The sequence below is a fragment of the Crocodylus siamensis genome, chromosome 10 (assembly GCF_052110815.1).
Source record: "Crocodylus siamensis isolate JL-2025a chromosome 10, ASM5211081v1, whole genome shotgun sequence".
Lineage (NCBI taxonomy): Eukaryota > Metazoa > Chordata > Crocodylia > Crocodylidae > Crocodylus > Crocodylus siamensis.
In genome coordinates, this window is record NC_143404.1 from 63,698,191 (window position 1) to 63,721,910 (window position 23,720).

The following is a 23,720-nucleotide window of genomic DNA, read 5'->3' on the forward strand; positions in this document are numbered from 1 at the left end:
GGCAGCTCTTAAGACATTCGAAAATATGCCAGTGCCTGCTTTGGCTGAATCCACCTTCCTCGCATCCCAGCTCTCCTCTCCTATGGTGAATGTAGACTAGGACTGAGCTCTGAGTCAAGACAGTTGGTCCACACTCCAAACACCGTCCGTGCAGCAACAGGCAGAGGTTAAAGACAAAGATTTGCAACTCTTCATCATCTGTAGTTCTGTCAGCCAAGTCTTGAAGAGGGCTAGATGATGTGTCCTACAAATGTTTATTGCTTTTCCACAGTTTACAGGCCAGATGTGCTTACAGTGAAGTCCCAGATGGACGTCACAGATTTCAGCTAATTGATGCACTTGAGTTCTTGTTACAAATTCTTTTTCATAGAATCGCATTACCAGGCCCCTCTCTTTTTGCTAACAGATATGCAACAGCCTCCTAAATGTTCTCTAAAGCCAGCAGGGTCTTTTCCCCCACATCCTTTACTTCCTAATTTTTTTTAAATTACACCGGTTAGTGCTGACATTTTAGAACATTTTATAGGAACAATTTCCTCTCAAACTCAGTATTTCCTGCAGCTTTTTAAATAAGTAAAATTATCTCAGACTGATTCTCTTAAATGTTTCTCTATAGTTTTCCTGGACCTTTTGAAAGGTCTGACTGTCAGAACTAATTATGGTTCAGACAATTTTTAAAGATGTACATGTTAAGCAAATGGATGAATCATACCTCAGTTACTAATCTTCATTACAGTGTTTCTTCATGTATTCATTTGAATGATCCCTCCTCTCTGTTTGGACCTATAAAAAAGGAGGCAAGTCCACACATGATATTTATTTGCTTGTGGAATGGTCTTTTGAAGACAGTAATGGAAACCACATTTTGGAGACATAAAAAGCCATCGTGGAGTCAAGGCCCTAACGGCTGTACCAACCTCCATTGTTTCCTGCGTTAGACTGGACAAAGGGCTCCCACATGTGGAAATGGGGCCCTGGTGTGAAACACACGGGGCACATCTACACATACAATTAACATATAAACTCCAGCTCGTACACACCTGAATTTATTCCTCTGGGGAACCGTGTTTGAATATGTGCCTGGGACCACCGCAGCATGTTTCATAGATTCATAGATTCATAGATTCATAGATGCTAGGGTCGGAAGGGACCTCAATAGATCATCGAGTCCGACCCCCTGCATAAGCAGGAAAGAGTGCTGGGCCTACATTACCCCAGCTAGATACACATCTAGCCTTCGCTTGAAGACCCCCAGGGTAGGGGAGACACCTCCCTTGGGAGCCCGTTCCAGACCTTGGCCACTCGAACTGTGAAGAAGTTCCTCCTAATATCCAATCTAAATCTGCTCTCCTCTAGCTTGTGGCCATTACTTCTTGTAACCCCCGGGGGCGCCTTGGTGAATAAATACTCACCAATTCCCTTCTGTGCCCCCCTGATGAACTTATAGGCAGCCACCAGGTCGCCTCTCAACCTTCTCTTGCGGAGGTGAAAAGGTCCAGTTTCTCTAATCTCTCCTCGTAGGGCTTGGCCTGCAGGCCCTTAACCATACGAGTGGCCCTTCTCTGGACCCTCTCCAGGTTATCCGCATCCTTCTTGAAGTGCGGCGCCCAGAATTGCACGCAGTACTCCAGCTGCGGTCTGACCAGCGCCCGATAGAGGGGAAGTATCACCTCCTTGGACCTATTTGTCATGCATCTGCTGATGCACGATAAAGTGCCATTGGCTTTTCTGATGGTTTCGTCACACTGCCGACTCATGTTCATCTTGGAGTCCACTAGGACTCCAAGATCCCTTTCCACTTCCGTGCCACCCAGCAGGTCATTTCCTAGGCTGTAGGTGTGCTGGACATTTTTCCTCCCTAGATGCAGCACTTTGCATTTCTCCTTGTTGAACTGCATTCTGTTGTTTTCTGCCCACTTGTCTAACCTGTCCAGGTCTGCTTGCAGCTGTTCCCTGCCCTCTGGCGTGTCCACTTCGCCCCATAGCTTAGTGTCATCTGCAAACTTGGACAGAGTACATTTCACCCCCTCGTCCAAGTCGCTGATGAAGACATTAAAGAGTATCGGTCCAAGCACCGAGCCCTGCGGGACCCCACTGCCCACACTCTTCCAGGTCGAAACCGACCCATCCACCACAACTCTCTGGGTGCGACCCTCCAGCCAATTCTCCACCCACCGGACTGTGCAGTCATCCAAGTCACAGCCCCTTAACTTGTTCACCAGTATGGGTGGGATACCGTATCAAAGGCCTTCCTGAAGTCCAAGTATACGACATCCACCCCTCCTCCTGCGTCGAGGCGTTTTGTGACCTGGTCATAAAAAGAGACTAGATTGGTCAGGCACGATCTACCTGCCACGAACCCGTGCTGGTTTCCCCTCAGCATAATTTGTCCTGCCGGGCTCTCACAAATGTGAGCCTTGATGATTTTCTCAAAGATTTTGCCAAGGATGGAGGTGAGACTGACTGGCCTATAGTTACCCGGGCCCTCCTTCCTCCCCTTCTTGAAAATGGGAACCACATTGGCCCTTTTCCAGTCCTCCGGGACTTGACCCGTGCGCCACGAGCGTTCAAATATTCCCGCCAGTGGCTCTGCAATGATGTCGGCCAGTGCCTTCAGTACCCTCGGATGGAGCTCATCCGGGCTTGCCGACTTAAAGGCATCCAGTTCCTCCAAGTGACCCTGCACCACCTCAGGGTCCACGCATGGAAGTCTGGTGCCCTGCTGCTGCCTCCCTACACTCCCAGTGAGAGACTTGTCGTGCCTCTCGCTTAGGAGCACTGAGGCGAAGAACTCGTTGAGGAGTTCAGCCTTGTCCCCTCTGTCCGTCACCAATTGTTTCTGCCCATTTAGCAGGGGTCCTATTCCTCCCTGGGCCTTCCTTTTACTCCCTATATATCTAAAAAACAATTTCTTATTGTCTTTTACTTGGGTTGCCATCCTCAGCTCCATGGTAGCTTTGGCCTGTCTAACTGCCTCCCTAGAAGCACGAGCAGAAGAGGTATATTCCTCTTTGGTGATCTCTCCCTGTTTCCACTTTTTATGTGCTCCCCTTTTGGCCCTTAGTCTGCCCTGGATTTCTCTGGTCAGCCAGGGAAGCCTCCTGGCCCCTTTCCCTCTTTTACCTCGCACGGGGATCGTCTCGCTTTGTGCTCGAAGGATAGCTTCCTTAAGGCACAGCCACCCTTCTTGGGCTCCCATCATTTCAAAACTACTACTCTGCAGTGCATCCTTCACTAATCGCCTGAGTTCGCTGAAATCAGCTTTCCTAAAGTCCAGCACGTTCACCCTACTGGTTACCTTACCCACTCGACGCCTTATGTTGAATTGTACTTTTAGGTGATCACTGTCCCCCAGATGGCTACCGATCTGTAGGTCCCCTACTATGTCATCCCCCGTTGCCAATACCAGATCCAGTAAGGCATTCCCCCTAGTGGGACCATGTACCTCCTGCGTCAGGTGGAGGTCCTGTACACAGGTTAGAAACCTGCGTGAGCGGTGGGACTTTGCTGTCTGTGTCTCCCAGCAGATGTCCGGGTAGTTTAGGTCCCCCATGACCACCGCCTCTTTAGCTTTTATGGTCTCTGAGAGTTGCCTCAGGAGCCCCAAATCTATTTCTTCCCCTTGATGTGGGGGTCTGTAGCAGACCCCTACCACCAAATCCTTTTCTCCTTGCCCCCCATGTAGCCTAACCCACAGTCCTTCTACTTCCTCATCCTTTGTTGAGCCAGGTTGGAGCCTTCCTAGCTGGCAGGGGGCCTGGGGCTGCTCTGTCCTGGCTCATTGTGCTGTGGAGGGGCTGGCTGGGGCACAAAAGGGCTTCAGTATGGGGCTAGCTGGCAGGCAGTCCCTGCACTGAAGCACCCTCGTGCCCCAGCCACCCTGGTCAGTGTCTACACATGTGTTGCTGTGGAGTAAAAAAACCCACTGTAGGGTAGTACTTGAGTTTACAAGTACTAACCTGCAGCAGAGTTAATTAGTTTGCCCCATCCTAATAGCACTGTACATGTAAATAGTGAGACGTTTACTGCACAGCTAAATATGCAACTCCAGAGTAAATGTCTCATGTAGACGTGCCCATTGAGAACCACGGGCTTTTCTTCTTTCTAACTTTCATTCATAACCCAACAATAATGGAATCATATTTTCTACAATTAGCGAGCCTTAAAATCATGCAGGCTAAATGCCCCATGCTTACTCCTGATACAAGGAGAGCATAGAAAGTGTAACACAATCGTCGCTTTGCACTCCCTTTCTGCAGATGCAAATGACAACACAAGGGGTGAAGCAGGTGAATCGGGTTGCCATTATTCTACAGAGGCAGAAGGGACCACCCTGTCTTGTAGGACTGGTATCTGTGCTACAGCCTCTAGTCAACAGGAGCATCAAATGAAATCTGGTTCTTATGACTGGTTTTGTAGTAAGCCATTGTATGCTGGTGTGTGTCTCGAACTCCAAAAATATCATTAGCGAACTAGGTCAGTGCTAACAAAAGCTGACATTGTTTATAAACATTCAGGCAAACTGAGATTTGGTGCTGAAATGTTTCCTAGCTAAGTAGAACACCGTTACTTGTAAGAATACAAATGACATGATCCGGAAATGGAAATTTTTGTAGTTAGTTTAATGTAGGAACAGAACATGAGGATGGAAGTGAGGACTCCTGGTTTTCACGAGCATGCCTGAGTTATTGCCTCCTCCCTGCCTCAGTCTCCCCATTTGTAATAATATCTACCACATCTACCACACAGCAGTTTTGTGCCACCTAAATAATATTTGTGAGCTTTTACAGTACCTTCTGAAGAAAGGCAATAATAACCATTTTATCATCAATTACTTATATTGAATACGTAAAATCCTGCACTTGTAAGAGAATAGGAAAAAATGTAGGAAGTAGTTTTATCGGTCTTAATTTTTGGGGTGATTTCTCAGAATCAAATCCTTTAGAGCTAGGATGAAGCTCATGGTAGGATTATTTTTCGATGGCCTATAACATCATAACTTACAGGGCTACACCCCGAGTGGATATACAAAAGCTGAGAGGTATGCTCGTTAATCAAAGCATGTACAAGAGAATACAGGTTGGCAGTATTATTTACCTTTGGCACAGTTTTAAGTAATATCTTCCACAGTTGCAGTGTCACCAACTTAAAGCCATAGGAGCAATGTCCACTGACCTCAGAAAAATGTGAGCTAACACACTGACTATTGATAATATTTAGCCACACATGTCAGACACTCTTAACCCACAGGGGAAGACAGCATGTTTCATACATTTCATAGACATTAGGGCTGGAAGGGACCCCGGAGGATCATCGAGTCCAGCCCCTGCCCCGGGGGCAGGAAGTCAGCTGGGGTCATAGGTTGCCAGCAAGATAAATGTCCAACTGAGTCTGAAAGGAGTCCAGAATAAGTGCTTGCACCACCTCTGGTGGCCGTCTGTTCCAGGCCTTGGGGGCTCGGACAATAAAGAAGTTCTTCCTTATGTCCAGCCTGAAATGATCTTGGTGGAGTTTGTGACGGTTCAATTTTGTCATCCCCTGGGGTGCTGTGGTAAACAGGTGTTCCCCCAGATCCTGGGGGACACCCCTTGTATACTTATAGGTGGCCACCAGGTCCCCCCTGAGCCTGCGCTTTTCCAGGCTGAAGAGCCCCATGGCTCTCAGCCTGTCATCGTAAGGTCTGTTTTCCTGACCTCTGATCATGCGTGTGGCTCTCCTCTGGACTCTCTCAAGCTTCTCCACATCCTTTATAAATTGTGGAGACCAGAATTGGACACTACTCCAGCTGTAGCCTCACCAAGGCCGAGTACAGCGGGAGGATGACATCCTAGGATTTGCTAGGGAAGCATCTATGGATGCAAGCCAGAGCTTTGCTCACTTTGCCAGCTGCAACATCACATTGGTGGCTCATATTCATTTTGCGGTCAATCATGACCCCCCAAGTCCCTTTTGGCCGTGGCTCTCGGCAAGCGTAGCACTGCCGAGCCTGTAAGCATGCCACGGGTTTTTCTTCCCAGGGTGGAGTACCTTGCATTTTTCAGTGTTGAAGGCCATCAGGTTTTCGTCTACCCATTTTCTAAGTCTGTCATGTTGTATGGTGCTGAACAGTTTGACCACAACCTCATTAGGTTGTCACACAGTGGGCATGTCTACACGAGGCATTTACTGCAGTTGCCTAATTAGCTCTGCAGTAAACATCTCAGGATCTGCATGTGCAGTGCTATTAGGATGAAGTAAACTAATTAACTCCACCATAGGTTAATACTTGTAAACACAAGTACTAAGCTAGAGTGGAGTTTTTTACTCTGCAGCAATACGCATGTTGACACCAATGGGGCTGACTGGGACACGAGGGTGCTTCAGTGTAGGGGCTGCCTGCCACCTAGTCCCACACTGAAACACCCTCATGCCCCAGCCAGCCCCTCCACAGCATGTTGAGCTGGATCGGAACAGCTCTGGGCTGCAACAGCAATGGATACTCAAAAAGTTTCACGGAGCAGTATTACTTTGCATCACTTTCATGTGTTATACATGTGGACCAACAACATCTAAGTTTTGTTGGGTTGAATAACTTCCTCCCTTCAGAAACACTGAGTACAGTTGTTTGCTTTTCTCCTGATTCGAAGATCTAAAGATCATATTTGAAGATGTGGTTGAACCAAACAGCAAAATAGGAAGTTGAAATCTTAGCTAAAAGGCCAAATTAGATCTGAATAAAACTTTCTGAAAATCACAGCAAATTATCTTAAGCCACAGGCGGAAAATGGAAATTTCTTCACGGATGTCATGGTGGCTACCAAGAAAGGTCATTAAAACTAACTCTAAAAACCTGTTCCTGGTGTAGATGACTAGATGCTTCTGGGCATCAAAAAGAGGGATTTAGAGCCACTTACTTCATGGCTGTTGCTTCAAAGTAGCCCATATTAACAGAGACTGAAAGATATCAGTAGGTGGCTCCTTGTTGGCTTACACAAAATGGGAAGGAGTTAGCCACATTAGTCTCAAGTCAGGTAGAAGTCTGCTGCTTATGAAAGCTTATGCATCTTTGATTAAATTAGCCTGTCTTCTGTCTTACTTGAAATGGGTCTTGATAAAATATCTGGATCATCAAGCAATTCCACAGCTGACAATAATGCTTAACGCATTGGCCAACATTGGAGAAATGAAGATCGGACTGGATGTGGAGTCTGAACTGCCCTCCAGGTCTGAGGTGAGATAGAGTGGGAGGAAATTTGCACTGGCATTGCCTATGCTTGTTCTGTTCTGTGGATAAAGAAATCATTTCCTTTGCTTTGCTAGGGTTATCAATTCCACACATAGCCAGAGCCCCTAAGAGTGATTCTCACTCACATACGCACAAAGTGACTATATATCATCACACCCTCCAAATGAAAGAGCTACTCATCATTAAAATGCTACAGGGGATCTTCACACATAAAAGGAACCTAAACCTTCTCCCCTATCACACCAATAAAGCAGAAAGGAGACAGCAGCAGGGACTAGCTTTCCTCCCCAGTACAAATGACTTCCTACTCAATAAAGCTGACACTTCGTCCCACCCACTTGCATAACTTGCAACTGGTGCAATACTCTGGTGCTTTTCCCTTAATTTTAACTACATGGGACTGATAAAAACTCTGCTCAAAGAGAAATTCACCCCCCTGCAATAGACCAGCAAGAAGGCCCATCCATGTGTCATCCATAGGAGTATTTATGGCCACAGCTCTAGTAGAGCCCCTGCTGCTTTGGCACTCTCTAGGCTGCTGTTTTTTCAGGTTCAGTGTGCCTCTGCGGCAAACTTTCAGAGTACACACTCATTTCCCCTTCACTGAAATGGACCCTACAGCCCAGCTGCCCTCAGGTACCAGACTCTCCGTTGCTTAAGCACACTGTTTCCCACAGCTCCGATCTTATGGGCATCGAGGTTTATGGTTCAGCGAAGGCTGGTAACTGGAGGAAACAAGCATATAGAATGGGTTCCTATTTGAAAAGGTTCAGGTATATACAAATAAAATGATTTTGTCAAATTACCAACACATTTTCTGGTCTGCCACTCTTTAAATACCTTTGGGCTGCTCTCAGAATCTTTACCTAAATACAAGGTGCTTTAGCTCCCATGCCTGGCTTCTCCAAAGCACACAGACTCTCCTGCTCAGTTAGTTTTCTATTTCCTCAGCTTGGTCCCATGGTTAGTTGGGACCCCACTGTGAATCTAAAGTTATTTTCTATTAAATCTGCTGATGTCAATGCATGTGCACTTTTATTTTGTCTTCACAATATAGTCTGTACCTGCCAGTCTAGCAGCACACCTGTGGCAGGAGTAATTAATTTATTAAGGTCCTGGGACAAACATCCCTGAATCGCTTCTATTATAGGGATGTTTCTTTCCTGCTTAACCTTTCTGTATCTATGATTTGCTCTGCACCTTTCCAGGGTCACTAAGTCCAGTTTCCTGCAACTCAAGCAACCATCCAACACATACCTGTCCAGAATGGTCCACAGGGCCTGTGCTACACATCACCAAGCACCTAATAATACAATAAAATCTACAATAATCCACGGGGAGAAAGCAGGGTAGAGGAACCCCCAACCTTAATCCAGCCCCTGTCTTTGCCACTATGATAGCTGGGAAATTGAGCATATTTTACCTAAAAGGTAGGTAACCCCCTGTGCTACAGAGGAAGGCTAACAAACACCAAAACCAACAGTGCTCCTGACTGAGTGGGGGATTCCTTCTTGACTCCAAAACCCTCCAGCCAGGTACCTGCTTGGAACCAAGAGAAGCAAAAATATTTTTAGATGCAATTGTTTTGCTATTCTGTTTGAGTATTTTCCGTTCTCCAAATCCCTGCTCCTGAAGGCAAATTTGACTGAACTGGATTCCCTGGGTTGCAGCCATCACATCCTCCCAAGCCAAGGTGTTTCCAATTCCACTTGAATGGAAACTGTCCAGCTCGAATACCCTCCCACTGTTCCTAGTCTGGGAGATATGTGATACAGCCCTGACAGCAATTGCTAGATTCCACACACACAGAGCCACGGACTGATATTGCACTTCATAACATTAACCAGAATTCATAAATTGTACACAGCCAGATTTCCCCCATTCATTACACAGGCCTTGCATCATCTGCTGTACAGAGACAAATTTCACCCTCAGTGAATTGGTGAATATTTCCTTAGCAACAGGGACTGTGTAACTCTCCCACTATCCTAATTACACCACCCCCACTGCTCTTTTTTCCCCCGCTTTCTTCATAACCTAAGTCATATTGGAACCTGCACACTCTAACGTGAAAAACAGGGGCACTTAACCCTCTTAAAAAATACCCACGCTCCTAATTTACTATGCTACAGAGACTCTGTCTTGCCTTCTTTTCTGAATGAGGCTCATGATCAATTCCCAGTTTCCCTCATTATATTCATCACACATAGTTTAACATCTGTAATGGTAATAAAAGATACGGCCTACATCATGCATATGTAATCATATCCCACTTATTTGCAGGAACTATTACTTGTTCATTATAAGGCATTATATGTTGGACTGATCAGATTCTCAATTCCTAAATTATTAGCAAATGAAAAGCCTTATAAAATGCAAAATAAATTTGCTGCCATGCATTTACATGAAACAAAGGAAAAAAAAGACCTCTGGGCTTTCCTCATTCTGAAAACATCATTCTAATTTGACTGGGAACATGGTTAATGATGATTATGGACTATCAAAATAAATGTGGATTAACTATGTATCCATCCTCACAAAATCATTCAAACTGAGGAACAGGTTGAAAATGTTCAAGTTAAAAGATAAGCACTAGTTAAAAGATAAGAAACACTGTGAAACTGAGGAAGACACTGTGTGAAAGTTATTTCGAGTCCATTGATGCAAAAAAAGTAGACGAAAGCAACTCTTGCTTGGGAAATGAGTGAGAAGACAGTTTGGCATTGGGGCTGAAGAAGTGGCCTGGGACTTACAATACCTATATTCTATTTCTGGCACAATCTCTGGTCACTTTGCACTTCTCTGTAAAACAGAAATAATCTCCTTGACTCTCTTGGAAAATTATGGAAGAAGAGTCTTATATAACAACTAGGTAATATTATTGTGGTTGTTATTGTTATTAAGGTTCGCTGAAAGAATTTAAAAAATAGATCTTATTAAAGATATTCTTATGTTGCTTGATGAAGCACTTGATTATAAATGTATTTCTCCAGTACAAAGAGGAAGACTATTTCTAAGTCAAATTAAACAATCATATCAAGAAATCTGACCCCATGGAAACTGAATTTTACATAATGAATCCAGAATTTCACGCTGGGTTTTCAATGTATCCGGCTCTCTCTTTACAACTTCCTTTATTTTTACTTAAGATAAATAATGATCCCTGATAGTTTAATGACAAAAATCCAGGTAGCCCACCCCTAGGCCTGCAGTAGTTCCCCCCGCCATGTCCCAAGACAGACACAGTCCCACAAGCACCCATGACACGAGTTTTGCCTGTCAGCAGGTAGAGGTGCAGGGCCCCAGAACCTGGAAGCCCCGCTCCGATCTCCTGTTTTGATGGAACGGAGCTCTTTCAAATCGAAACAAAATTTGAGACGGAACACTGTTCCGTCGAAATGTCGAAACGCCGGTCGAAACATAAGGCTGCCGTTTCGCACAGCCCTATTGGGCAGTACCTTGTGACTACTGCACAGTTGCATTATATCATGCTTCCTGCCATGCGAAGCTACTGCGCAGTAGTCAAGAGCTGTTGCTACAGCACCACATGTAGACGCAGGTCTGTGATCACCATAGCCCTGCTACATTCCCAAAGACAGCATAAACGTACGTAGCATCAGATGTGAGATCTTAATTTTAAAGCCATTTGATATTCTTTACATTGTCTATGTGACCGCGTTTCTTTGATTTTAAAAAAAGGAAACACCGTTATAGGTTTGTATACCTTTTTGCCCTCTAGAAAATTCTGTTAATTATATCACCCTAGGGAGATGACATTTGAGCTCATACCAAGAGTGACTCAATCTAGCTGTTAAATTAATATCTATAAATCATCTGTATTGACATATGACCAAATCTGTGCCAGAGGTAGACAACACTAATAGAAATGTCAGTGCAGTAAATCATAGACCTTTTTGAAAAGCATAGCACTTATTTGTTATTATGGAGTACGTATAATATTACTGAAGTATCACTCATCACAGAGCACAATTTTCCTATAAAACCCAGAGGAATATTTAGTTCTAGAGATGTCTGTAATTTAAAAAAAAAAAAAAATTGGTCTGAAAAAGGAAAAATAGCCCATTAAAATAGTCCATAAATTCTGTGAATTTTAATCAGAATTTACGTGTAGATCATTTTAAGGCATTGCCAATATCTTTATCAGAAAAACTATGAACATAAAAAGTTAGCTGCAATTATGTAGCGACTACATCAAGTGATCACATGTTTGGTATGTATCTAATAACATCTTGGTCTCATTTGTATGTTTAGGAAGAAGTTAGAGAGCTGCATGATTATAAGGGACACGTGTGGAAATGCCAACATTCATATTACATCAAAGCAGCAAGTCAAATCTGAGGTCTTTTTGTAAATCTCAGAGAAACAGAAATTACTGCCTAACCTTGGATCTGTCTACATAAAGTGTTACAAAGCCAACAGAGGTGTAGGAACTGACTTATATTCACAGGGAAGACGATCGTGCCTAAGACAAACCAGAGAAATGAGTCTGTCTTATTTACATTCAGTAGATATTTCACTCACTGCAGTGAATATAATTTCAAGCTTCCCCGCTTGGTACCTGTACTGCTAACAGCTGGTAATGCTTCACAAGTTCAAGGAAAGTCTTTCAATGTACAGGACACAAGCAAAAGTTATAAACCAGGATTAAATATGAATGAGATGTTACTGACAACCTGGTGTTCAGAAGCATAACTGAACACAGCTAGATCAGGATCAGGGCCTGTGTGTTTGCATGGCTGTGGCAAAGTTTAATAACAAGATAATAATGCAGTTTGGTGCCACACCCATAAAGTCAGCCAAATTGTAGAGGGCGATTCTGTCTTCTAGCATGGTAAATGCTTCTGTGTAGATAGACAAAGATTTATTTCCTTTGCCAGATGTTCTGTAGCAGTACCAGAAGAGCTGGTAAAGATATGCAGTAGAGCTCCTGAAAACTGTTTATATTCTAGGTTCTCAGAAAGAGACAGATTTATGGAGCAAGGACTACATAAAGAATGAAACCCTGGCAGTGTATGCCCTGCCCATTATGCCTGAAGCAGATGCTCCTTTAATGTATGCAAAGCTCCCTGACTCTCTTCCTTCAAGAGACTCCTTGAAACCCATCTGTTCTGCGGTGCACCCTGCACTGCCCATCACGCCCTTTCAGTATTGTTTCATTCTGGGTAGTCCTGTGTGGTTCTGGCACGTGTGGCTTGTACTAGAAGCCCTTCCCAGCAGGAAACCTCCTGTTTGCTAGACACAGTTCTCCTATTGTATAGGGCAGTGTATGCACACAGCATTACAAACATACCACCATAGGAAAGAGAGGAAGGATGGCTAAGTAAGGAATGAGGAGGAAAACATTTGCATCCAGAGCTTAACATTCAGATAAGTTAAATGTTCATATACAGCTTACAGTTTGGGCTGTGCAATATGCAAAATTTCCCCTCTCTCCCACTCCTGAGAAATACTGTGTGTGATCACAAAAGGTCTGGAAATGGCTGAAGTCAGACATGAATCCTGCAATATTCCCTACCCTTCACCTCGCTGCTGCAGTTATCTGTAAAAGTCAACGATATTTTGGGAATCACCTGCATATAACAAATTGCTGCATCGAGCCCGAAGGTGCATTCAACTATATGACGAGATGGTGTTTTTGTTTCCTTTTTTCCTTATTATGTTTGTAACTTAATGTATAAAGAACTGGATTGTTTACCTGACTTTGCTGGCCAGTCTTTAAAAATGTCAGGGACACGGTAAGTTCTTCTGAGTGAAAGGAAACTGTGGGGTTTTGCTCTGCTTGTCCAGTGCCTGATACAAAGGGGTCCCAAACTATGCCTGAAGCCCCTCAGAGGGCCACAGACCAGACACACAACAATACGGGTAATCAAGTGCAGTGTGCCTTCTCAGAACTGAAAGCCTTGGTGCATTCAACATGTTTGATATGGGGTACATATGTTGAGCCCTGATGTGGGGCACATATGTTGACCCCTGGGCACGTCACAGCTATGTCACCCCAGAAAGGGCAGCAAGCATATGTCTCTTTTGGTTGCTTTCCTAGCTCATAAGAAATATAGCTGGTTAGATGGAAGGAGGCTTAATACACGTTTATTTTTGCAGCTCAGCTGGAAGTGCCATGTCTGCATTAGACTGTAACATCACCTGCACGGGCACAACACACAACTCGGAGACGTGTTACTGCCGCCCTCGGGCCTTACTTCAGAGAGCACGAGGTCCCGTGGGAGCCGTCGCACCATCTTGTCCAGCCACTCTGGCAGCAGAAACCTTGTCGCTGGTGAGGACCTGCGTATCAGTCTCTTGAAACACCAGAACTCCACTGGATTTCCAGCCGCCGGTGACTCTTGGAGGTGACATGATGTTTTTAAGCCTCCCTCAGAGGCGCTGGGTGTTGGCTGCAGTAAAGGCTGGGGACTTTGGCTGGGGTGTGCCAGCGCTCCTGCTGGGACCAAAGCCGGATGCTCCTGGCTAGAGGGTCCTGCCCCTCCGCTCAGGGTCAGACCGATCACATGTATGGGGTCAGGAAGGAATTCTACCCCACGGCCAGATCAGTGCAGACTGTGGGGGGTTTCACCTTCCCCCGTAGCAGGGGGGATGGCCTTCTCTCCGGGGTCTCTTGAGCGTAGACTGACAACATGTCATAGAAGCAGGACGCTGGCTGCCGGGGTCCCCATGCTTTCCCTGCGGCAAGTTCAGGTGTGAGGGCGGTCTGCCTTGTGTCAGGGCTGCCGGTCGTCACGTGTAGAGATTAGAGTGTGGGTGTGCACAGGGAGGTCTGCACAGGGATGTTCCTGCCCCAGGGGTAGGCGTGACCCCTGCAGGTCCCTCCCAGCCCCACTCCTCTAGGATCGATGACCTGATCCAGAGAGGAGCCCCGGCACTGCTCCGCCGAGAACCCGACCTGCCAGGCCCTCCTTGTACTGCAGAAAGAAGAGGGGAAAGGCCCGGGGCCCGGTCCCTGCCGGGACAGTCACCTCCACGCTGGGGCACGCACCAGGAGCTCCATGAAGTGGGGGGTCACACACACCGTGAAGCCACACACACACGCACCCATAAAGTCACACATCCCCCCCGCATGAAGTCACACACACAACCATGAAATCACACACACACATCCATCAAGTCACAAGCACACCCATGAAGTCACACATACACGCACACACACATGCATGAAGCCACATGCACACACACAGTGATGAGGTCTCAGACACACACCCATGAAGCCACACGCACAATGAAGCCACACGTACACACGCATGCACACCCATGAAGTCACACACACACACAACCATGAAATCACACGCACACCCATGAAGTCACGTGCGCACACACACACGAAGTCACATACACGCACACACCCATGAAGTCACATGCACACACACTCATGAGGTCTCAGGCACACACCCATGAAGTCACACGCACACATGCGCACACGCCCATGAAATCACACACACACATGCACACCCCCTCCTCCATGAAGTCTCACAGACACGCCCGCCCCATTAACTCACCCCCCATGAAGTCTCACACACGCACACACCTACCCACGGAGTCACACACATGCGCGCGCACACCCAGGCGGGGCGGGGCGGGGCGGGTGTCCCCGCGGCCCCTTTAAGGAGGCGCCGCCGGGCGCTGCCGGATCCGCCGCCCGGACCAGGCCGCCATCGCCGGTCATGCCGTGGCTGCTGCTGCGGGCGCTGCGCTGGGGCGCGCGGCTCGGCGGGCCGGGGCCGGGGGCCGGCGGGCCGCTGCGCGAGGCGGCGGCGAGCCGGCAGCTGCGGTGCGCCAGGACCGTGCGGGCGAGCTCCGGCGGCGGCCTGCAGGTGGGTGAGCGCCGGCTCCCAGCGGGGCCGGAGGCCGCCCAGTCGCTGCGGCTTGAAGTGGGAGACGGGGGCAGACGGCAGCCCGGCTTCCCCGCCGCGCAGCGGCGCTTCTTCGGCACGCCGGCCTCCCGGGACAGCCAGGTTCTTAGGGAACCGGCGCCTGTACGCTGAGCGACTAATACCTGTAGTCGCTCAGTGTGCGCGCGCGTGTGCACAGACACCTCACGCTGTGCGTGCATCTGTATGTGAAAGCCCGACGTAGCCATTCTCCGGGGAACAGCAATATTCCTCCTCCTTGCCCTTACATAGGAGCCGTGCGGGGCTGCGGCACACAGGCGGCCGCAGAGATAGGGTGGGCGTGGGTGTGCCCTCGTGTGGAGGGAGGGGGTGGCAGGAGCTCTGTTTTCTTGGTGTTTCTGTTGTGGAGGGGTTTGTTTTGTACAGGCCGTCCTCGGACTTGCGCCACGATTGGTTCCTGAAAACTGGGTCTTAAGTAGAAATGTTGCAACTCGGAGCTGATTTTATTTCTCATAAGAAACGATGTTATAAATGGGGGATTGGCTGCTGAACCAAGACCCAATACCCTAATTTCACCAGAAATACCCCAGAATTTTGTACTCGTAGATGTCACAGACATTCGGGCTGGAAGGGACCTCGGGAGATCGAGTCCAGCCCCCGCCCGAAGGGCAGGAAGTCAGCTGGGGTCACAGGATCCCAGCAAGATAAGCATCCAGTTTGCTCTTGAAGGTGGTCAATGTAGGTGCTTGAACCACCTCCGCTGGCAGACTGTTCCAGACCTTGGGGGCTCGGACAGTAAAGAAATCCTTCCTTATGTCCAGCCTGAAACAATCTCGCAGTAGTTTATGACCGTTCGACCTCGTCATCCCTTGGGGCGCTCTGGTGAACAAACATTTCCCCAGATACTGGTGGTCACCCCTGATAAACTTGTAGGTGGCCATCAGATCGCCCCTGAGCCTGCGCCTTTCCAGGCTCAAGAGTCCCATGGCTCTCAGCCTGTCGTTGTAAGGTCTGTTTTCCTGATCTCTGATCATGCGCGTGGCTCTTCCCTGGACTCTCTCAAGCTTCTCCACATCCTTTTTGAATTGTGGAGCCCAAAACTGGATGCACTACTCCAGCTGCAGCCTCACCAAGGCCAAGTACAGGGGGAGAAGGACATCCTGGGATTTGCTGGAGAAGCTTCTATGGATGCAAGCCAGTGTTTTGGTCGCTTTACTAGCCGCAGTATTGCACTGCAGGCTCAAGCTCACCTTGTGGTCAATGATGACCCCCCAAGTCTCTTTCTTCTGTAGTGCTAGCCAGTGTAGCACTGCCAAGCCTATAAAGATGCTGCAGGTTTTTCTTCTCAAGGTGGAGAACCTTGCATTTTTCAGTGTTAAACACCATCAGGTTCTCGTCTGCCCATTTGCTGAGCCTGTCCAGGTCAGCCTGGATCACCCGCCTGTCTTCTGGCGTGGATGCTTTGCCCCAAACTTTGGTGTCATCGGCGAACTTGGCCAGTCCACTCCTGACTCCAGTGTCCACATCATTAATGAAGATGTTGAACAATATGGGTCCAAGGACAGAGCCTTGGGGGACCCCACTGGTCACAGGACACCAGGATGAGTGACTGCCATCAATTACTACCCTCTGGGTCCGACCACGGAGCCAATTCCCCAGCCAGCGGATCATGGTGGACCCAAGGCCACAACTGGCCAGTTTTGCCAAGAGATGATCATGGGATACCAGATTTGAAGGCTTTTTTGAAGTCAAGATATATGACATCAATCTCTTCTCCCTGGTCCAGGTGATAGGTCACCTGGTCATAGAAGGAAATGAGATTGGTCAAGCAAGACTTACCTGCAACAAACCCATGCTGGATCTTCCCTGGGATAGAGGTCAGGCTGATGGGCCTATAGTTAGCCGGATCCACTCTCCTCCCTTTCTTGAATATCGGCACCACATTGGCCTTCTTCCAGTCTTCGGGCACTACACCAGAGCGCCAGGAGTTTTCAAAGACCCGTGCCAGGGGCTGGGCTGTGATGCTCGGCAGCTCCTTGAGTACCCTGGGATGCAGATTGTCAGGGCCGGCTGACTTGAAGGTATCCATTTTCTCAAGATGTTCCTTCACGAGGTCAGCATTGATGGGAGGCAGGGGATCTCCCTCACCTGGACCTCCCTGCCCTGTAGCGGGCATGGGCGTCCCATGGGACTGATGAAAGACTGACACCAGAGCACCCATTTAATAGGTCGGCTTTTTCCTGGGCGTCAGTTGTCAGTTGCCCCATGTGGTTCAGCAGGGGTCCAGTGTTGCCCTTGCTTTTCTTCCGGCTCCCCATGTATCTAAAAGACTTTTTATTGTCCTTGATGCTCGAAGCTAGTTGGAGTTCAGCTGCAGCCTTGGCTTTCCTGGTTTGCTCCCTGCAGGACCAGACCAATGCAGAATAATCCTCCTTGGAGGTAAATCCTGTTTTCCATCCTTTGTAGGCCTTTCTTTTTAGCCTCAGGAGGTCTGCTAGGTCCCTGGAGAGCCAGGGGGGCTGCTGTGCCCCCTTGCTGCCTTTCCTCCGAGATGGAATAGACTTAGCTTGTGCATTGAGGATCACTCCCTTGAGGAGCAACCACTCATCTTGAACTCCCCTCTCCCTGGGGTCGTGGTCCCTCAGGGCCTCACTGACAAGTGTCCTGAGCTTGTCAAAGTCGGCTTTCATGAAGTCAAGGACTTCCGTGTTGCTGACTGACTTGCCAGCTTTACAGTGGATGGTGAAGGTGATCAGCTTGTGGTCGCTGTCACCCAGCATCGATCACTAGGTTGCCGATTAGGTCGTCCCCCGTAGCCAGTACCAGGTCGAGCAGCGCTTTGCCTCTCATTGGCCCATAGACTTCTTGAGTCAGGTAGAGGTCATCCACGCACGAGAGAAAGCTTTGCGCCCACTCAGATTTAGCTGAGTGATCTTCCCACGAGATGTCCGGGTAATTGAAGTCACCCATGACAACCAAGGTCCTGGAGCATGCAGCCTCAGCCAGTTCCCGGGCGAACTCCTGGTCAAGCTTAGGAGTTTGGGTGGGAGGTCTGTAGTAGACTCCCACCGTTGTGTCCCCTGTGCCGTGTTCCCCACGGATTTTAACCTAGAGGGTCTCCAGTCGTCCTACCAAAAATAATAGGAGAAGGTGCCTCAAGTTCAACCAGCAAATTTTTTAATTGTCAACACAAAAAAGGTGGGATGTGGCTATACCTGTGCTTTAGCAGGAGTCTCCTTGACCGTCTGGCAAGCACAAATACTATTAAATTAATGGCAGAAATGAGAGTCCTTCTCCTATGCATCCTCAGTGACTGCCCAGTAACTAGTGAAAGGTTCCAAGGTCTCTGCAGGGGAGGGGGAAGTTGTCTTTTTTTCTCTTCCTATGTCTTGGGCAACATGTGTACTTTATCTAATACAGAACACCAGTCAAGGTGGAGTAAGGGCCAGTACTGAAGACATGCTAGCTGCTCTGTTTATCTGTACAGTTGGTTTCAGCTTATACTGAAACTTTGTTTTTTTCAGCATTCAATTTTACTTTAAATTCATTATTCTATAGGCCCAGCACAAGGAGAAATGCAGTGGATTTCCTGCATGCTTTGACAGAAGCTTACTGGAGAGATTAGGCTGCTAAACGGGTGCTTATGTTTTGCTTTTGCAGCATTTTACAGCAGGAAAAGTACTGCGCAGACTACTGCTGTAGCTTGGTAGCAATTCCCAGATTCTGCCTGTTTGTACCCGTTGCACAACACGTGGTTTCTAGGAGCTTAAGCTGTTGGTCCTTTTCCAGCAGCAAGTTATTTTCAGCCTACATCTCTGCTTCTCAGGTGTCAAATGTGCTTCCTTTATTACTGTGCTTCTCAGGATCCTCTAGCAGGGGTTCTCCACCTTCTTAGACTCAAGGCACTGTTTGGAAAATGCCAGCTTTTAGCTGCAACTTTATTATAGAAGAAGAAAAAATAATAGACTAGTTCTTACGTTGCAAAGAAGTCAGAAAGATCACAACTAACTGTGGATCTGTCTGAAATCTCGGGGTTCATCTTGTGAATCATGTTTGTTAAAACAGTGCTAACATTGTGTTGCACCCTGCAACCACTGAAAAGATCTCAAGGCACCCTTTTTGAGAATCATCCTCGTGCATGAGGATGAATGCTGAGATGCATAGCAAAATCACTCCCATATGCAAACTCGGGGGCTGGCCCTGAGGGGAGTGAACTATAAACATGCATTGGGTTAGGGGCAGAACTGAGGCCCAATTAATTAACAGTGAAACTCAGCCCAGTGCAGAAGCCCATACAGAGCATTAAGCTTAAGGCGGATAAACGCATTTGTGTTATGTTAATTCCGATATGGGCAGATTTTATTTTAATGTACACGTTATGTTTCCATACTGTCCAAAGTGCCTAACAATAATGTTGCAGACAGATTTTTTTTAGTTTCTTGACCTGTAGCTGAAGACCACTAACTGGGAAGCTGTGTGCAATATGAGTATTGGTTCTGAATTGTCATTTTCTCTCTATGTAGGACCCAAGAGGATCCCTTGAATCTATAGACCCCGGTGACAAAGACAAGAAACCTGACAAATCCCAGCACCTGAAAAAAGTTTTTAAGGAATATGGAACTGTTGGGGTTTCATTCCACATTGGAATTTCATTAGTATCTCTGGGAATATTCTATGTGGTTGTTTCAAGGTACTCTCATCTTTGTACCCTCTCTGCTTATTGGTAATGTTAGGTGTCTACTAAGAAAAGTGTTCTCAGCAAGTGTGGATTTGGGGTAGTATTTTGCTTCTGGAACTGGCTTGGGGTCTAATGCTGAGTCTGTTCCGTATGCAAAAGTCTCATGGACTCCAGCTGGGATTGCATGTATGGAGCAGCTAAGTATTTGAGGCTAATCTCTAACAACAGGAAAAATGAGGATGTGCATTCATTAAATACCTTCCCTCTGTCCAGGTGCACAGGGGAATCTGAGTATGGGGCTGAAGCTAGAGCTGTTTATTTCTGAAGTGGGGGTAAGGGAGAGAGTATTTGACTTTTTATATTAACTTTAAAAAGGACAGTGGACACTTACTGGAAATAATTTACCTGCTCTTTTTTCAAGTGTAACCAAAGGCTGTTATGGGTTTACAGAAAAAATACTGCATTATGTATTTAGTGAATAGTTAGTATCTGTTATATGTTACATGGACCTTTCACCATTTAGAAACGGATGTCACTGAATGATGCAGATCAGCTGTGCTGTGATGTCATCGCACAGTCGATATACTTCTCTGGGTGAAATTCACATTGCCTCTCGTCCCACGTCATTAAGGGCAGGACAAGGGGCAGGGCCTTAGGGTTTCATGATTTACACAGAAAAGGAAAATGTCAAATATTCCTTCTAGGTCCTGAAATCTTTTCCCAGACCAGGTGTTGATCAGTGGGGCCACCCCACATTTACATTGCTCCATTTAAAATTTATCCATAGTGCAAGATCAGAATTGGCCATTCAGTGTAACTGAGTTTTTAAAAATAATCTGATGAATGTTAACACTGTTACTATACGGATAATGTACAAATACATTGGAGACTGTGAGAAGATGCAAGTAGTGAACTATTTTTTTCAAACCTGAGGAAAATGGCACAACTTTGCTTTTTATCTATTAAAAATAAAAATAATCCTTTTCTCTTTTTCTTTCCTCAGTGGTGTGGACATGACTGCAGTTCTCTTCAAACTTGGATTCAGTGAAGCAGTGCTGCAATCCAAACTGGCTGCTGGTGCAAGCACATTTGTGCTGGCCTATGCTATTCACAAATTGCTTGCTCCAGTTCGGATCAGCATTACCTTAATTTCTGTACCATTTATTGTCCAGTATTGCCGAAAAATTGGCTACTTCAAGCCTCCATCCCCATGATGCTATCCTGATGTTAGGAATGCTTCATACTCATATAGCTTTTAAAATTGCTGTGCTACTGCAAAAAACCTCTTTGGACCCAGGTTCATACTGGCTTGGGCTTGCATTTTTGACTTTGTCTTTTCTGGAAAATGTTGACATCCATCTTTCATCCCCTTCCTTACCTCTCCGTTGAGAACTCTGGTAAAATGGTATCTGGAAACTCCTGCTAAGAATAAGCGCTTGACAATGAACGAGCTGTCTAGAGCAGACTTGGCATATATATTTCAGTATCCTTACAGCTCACCCTTTAGGCCTTACTCTTCTCTTGGTGAAATGCAGTTGCTACAGTTCACTATTTATATATAATGTATATGAAGGACTAAATGAAGATAGATTTTTTTTTTTCTTATTGCTACAATTATCATCATTTTTCCCTCTCCTTTGCTATTACCTGAAGGAGATACTAAATTACCATGTCAGTTCCCCTTTTGAAAAATATAAATATTAGGAACCCAGTTTGTATATCTGGAACTTTTCTTATTTTAATATATTGACTCATTCTAAAAAGACCATTGACTTGTGCTGTACTCCCATGTTTCTGATCTGAGCATGGACTCTGAGCATCAGTTAAATTTATTGCTCTTGTTGATTAACAGTTGGCCTTAAAGAAATCTTTCCGTTTAGGCTAGAGCTCTATAGACTCTGGGGAGAGGAGCCCCGAGTCCACTGAAGTCATGGAACTGCTATTTGATCCTGTATGGGCATCATTCAGTGAAAGTCATGGTAGATTTGCACCCATCCTGCCTTCTGCTTGACTTCAGACTATAACTGTCTCTCTCATCTTCCAGTGTCTGTTGAACTTAGTGACAGACTTCCTTTGTGCTAGGCTCAGGCTCTGTAGGAAATGACATACGCACAACTGAAAATTAGCAGTAGGTCCCAAAGAAAGGAACCTCAGATACATTTCCTAAGTCTATGCATTAAAAATGTGGCTGCCTGCTGAATGCATCTGCTAGTCACTTGGTTCTTTATATTAAACTTTCATAAATACTTGCTGTGGAAATGCCCTTTAATATTTCATTGCTCACTTCTAATGAAGTCATAAAAACTCAGTTTAACCAGTAATATTTCGATTGTCCATCTGGCTTTCTGTTTACTGCTCTTATAGGTCAATGTGATTCTGTACAAAAATTACAATGGTTATAAGTTCAAGGTACAATTTCTAGATCCCCATGACATCTAATGCCATATTAACAACTTGAATAGTAAATAAAAAATGTTTAGTTCAGATCCTTCAATTCCAAAGACTGATCAAATGGTGACATTTCCACACTAGGAAGCATTATTGTGAAATCGGTGGCATTTCTCCCAAGTGAACACTCAGGAGAAATTTAGGCACCAAATGTAGGACTTTTTTTCCTACTAAATCTAATAATTGACTCCTTCCCCCCCTCCCAATTGCTTTATCTGGATGTTCTTTAGCAGTTTAGTAAAAGCAGTGGTGCCCCATGCCCCAGTGAGAGAGGACTACAAATTTAATAGTCTATAAATATATATTTCTGTTTATAATGTTAGAAATGCTGCTTAAAAATCTTTTTCTGTATGAAAATGTTCCTATCATACAGCCAGACAGCACCCACAAACCCTAAGAATGCGTTCTGAATAAGCTGTTCTACCACATATACTTGGGGCACCTTGGGAGAGAGCATGTAGTTGCATTACTCTAGCAGTAAGGAAGGCGCTATAATGCGATTGTAGTATGGTACCTGCTTCTCTCTTATCTGATGCATGTGAAGCATTGTTATGCTCCTTGCTTGCTTGGCTGGTTCCTAGGGATTGGAAGCCTGTACAACTGTGTGGAGTGGGGAGAAACTGCCACTTAGTGCTAACTTTCTCTCCGTCATAACCTCTGGTATAATTAACTTGTGAATGGCCCTAAAGAAAACACCTTGTAGCCAAGCACAGATGCGTAAACTGGAATATAACTGGACAGTCGGGCTGTGGGTTGTAGGCGTGTTCCTCTAAGAACATAAGCAAACAAGGTTTCTTGGGTAGAAGTGATTTCTCTTATTAGACCAACTAAATAGTTGGAAAAATTGTTCTTTGGATAGTAAGCTAATTTCATCATTATCACAGGCATTTTAATTATTTGGTGGCTTTAACTTTTTAACAGAAGTTTTTACTTTCTGATTTTGGGAGAGGTGGAATTTATAACCACTGTACTTGTAGGGGTGACTGTACTTCGAGAGAAATCCAGTAGTTAGTTCAATGAAAAGGGAAACAAACCTTTTTTCTGGCATAATTTTTAAGAAAATTATTTGTCTGGGTACTTGATGGAGAGTCTTCCACACTCCTGCATGTTAAGACATACAGATTAAGATGGTCATGATGGACTGAACTGTTGCTTCTGATTCAGTATGTTGTGTATTACCACTAATAAGAAAGCAAGTGACATTCAAGTCTATCAGAGTTACTTCTTATAAAAGCAGTCACGATTTAGTGGTTTCTTTAGAAAAAAAGTATCCATCTGGAAAGTCACCAACAGAAAACAGACATTGTATGACTAAACTTTAAATGTAGTTATTTTTCCAATTGAAATTAAACTGACTTTGTTCCTCTTTTTGCTCAGAATGAAATGTTTACCTCATAATCATATAGTGGACTGTATAAAATGTTCAGTCTGTCTAGATCAGTGTTTTACAAAGTATATTTTGGATTAGCTTGACTGTATGTTCAAATATGCATCTTTACCTGTAAGC

General features: G+C 45.8%; 1 protein-coding gene across 1 annotated transcript; it reads left to right on the forward strand.

The window, feature by feature from the left end:
* The first annotated feature begins 14,800 nt into the window (after positions 1-14,800).
* On the forward strand, positions 14,801-23,581 carry MIMS2 (mitochondrial inner membrane structural 2). Its single transcript, XM_090064748.1, has 3 exons — positions 14,801-15,069; positions 19,611-19,777; positions 20,769-23,581. Exons 1-3 carry the CDS (start codon positions 14,920-14,922, stop codon positions 20,977-20,979), a joined length of 528 nt encoding a protein of 175 aa, XP_089920874.1. The 5' UTR covers positions 14,801-14,919; the 3' UTR covers positions 20,980-23,581.
* Positions 23,582-23,720: the final 139 nt, after the last annotated feature.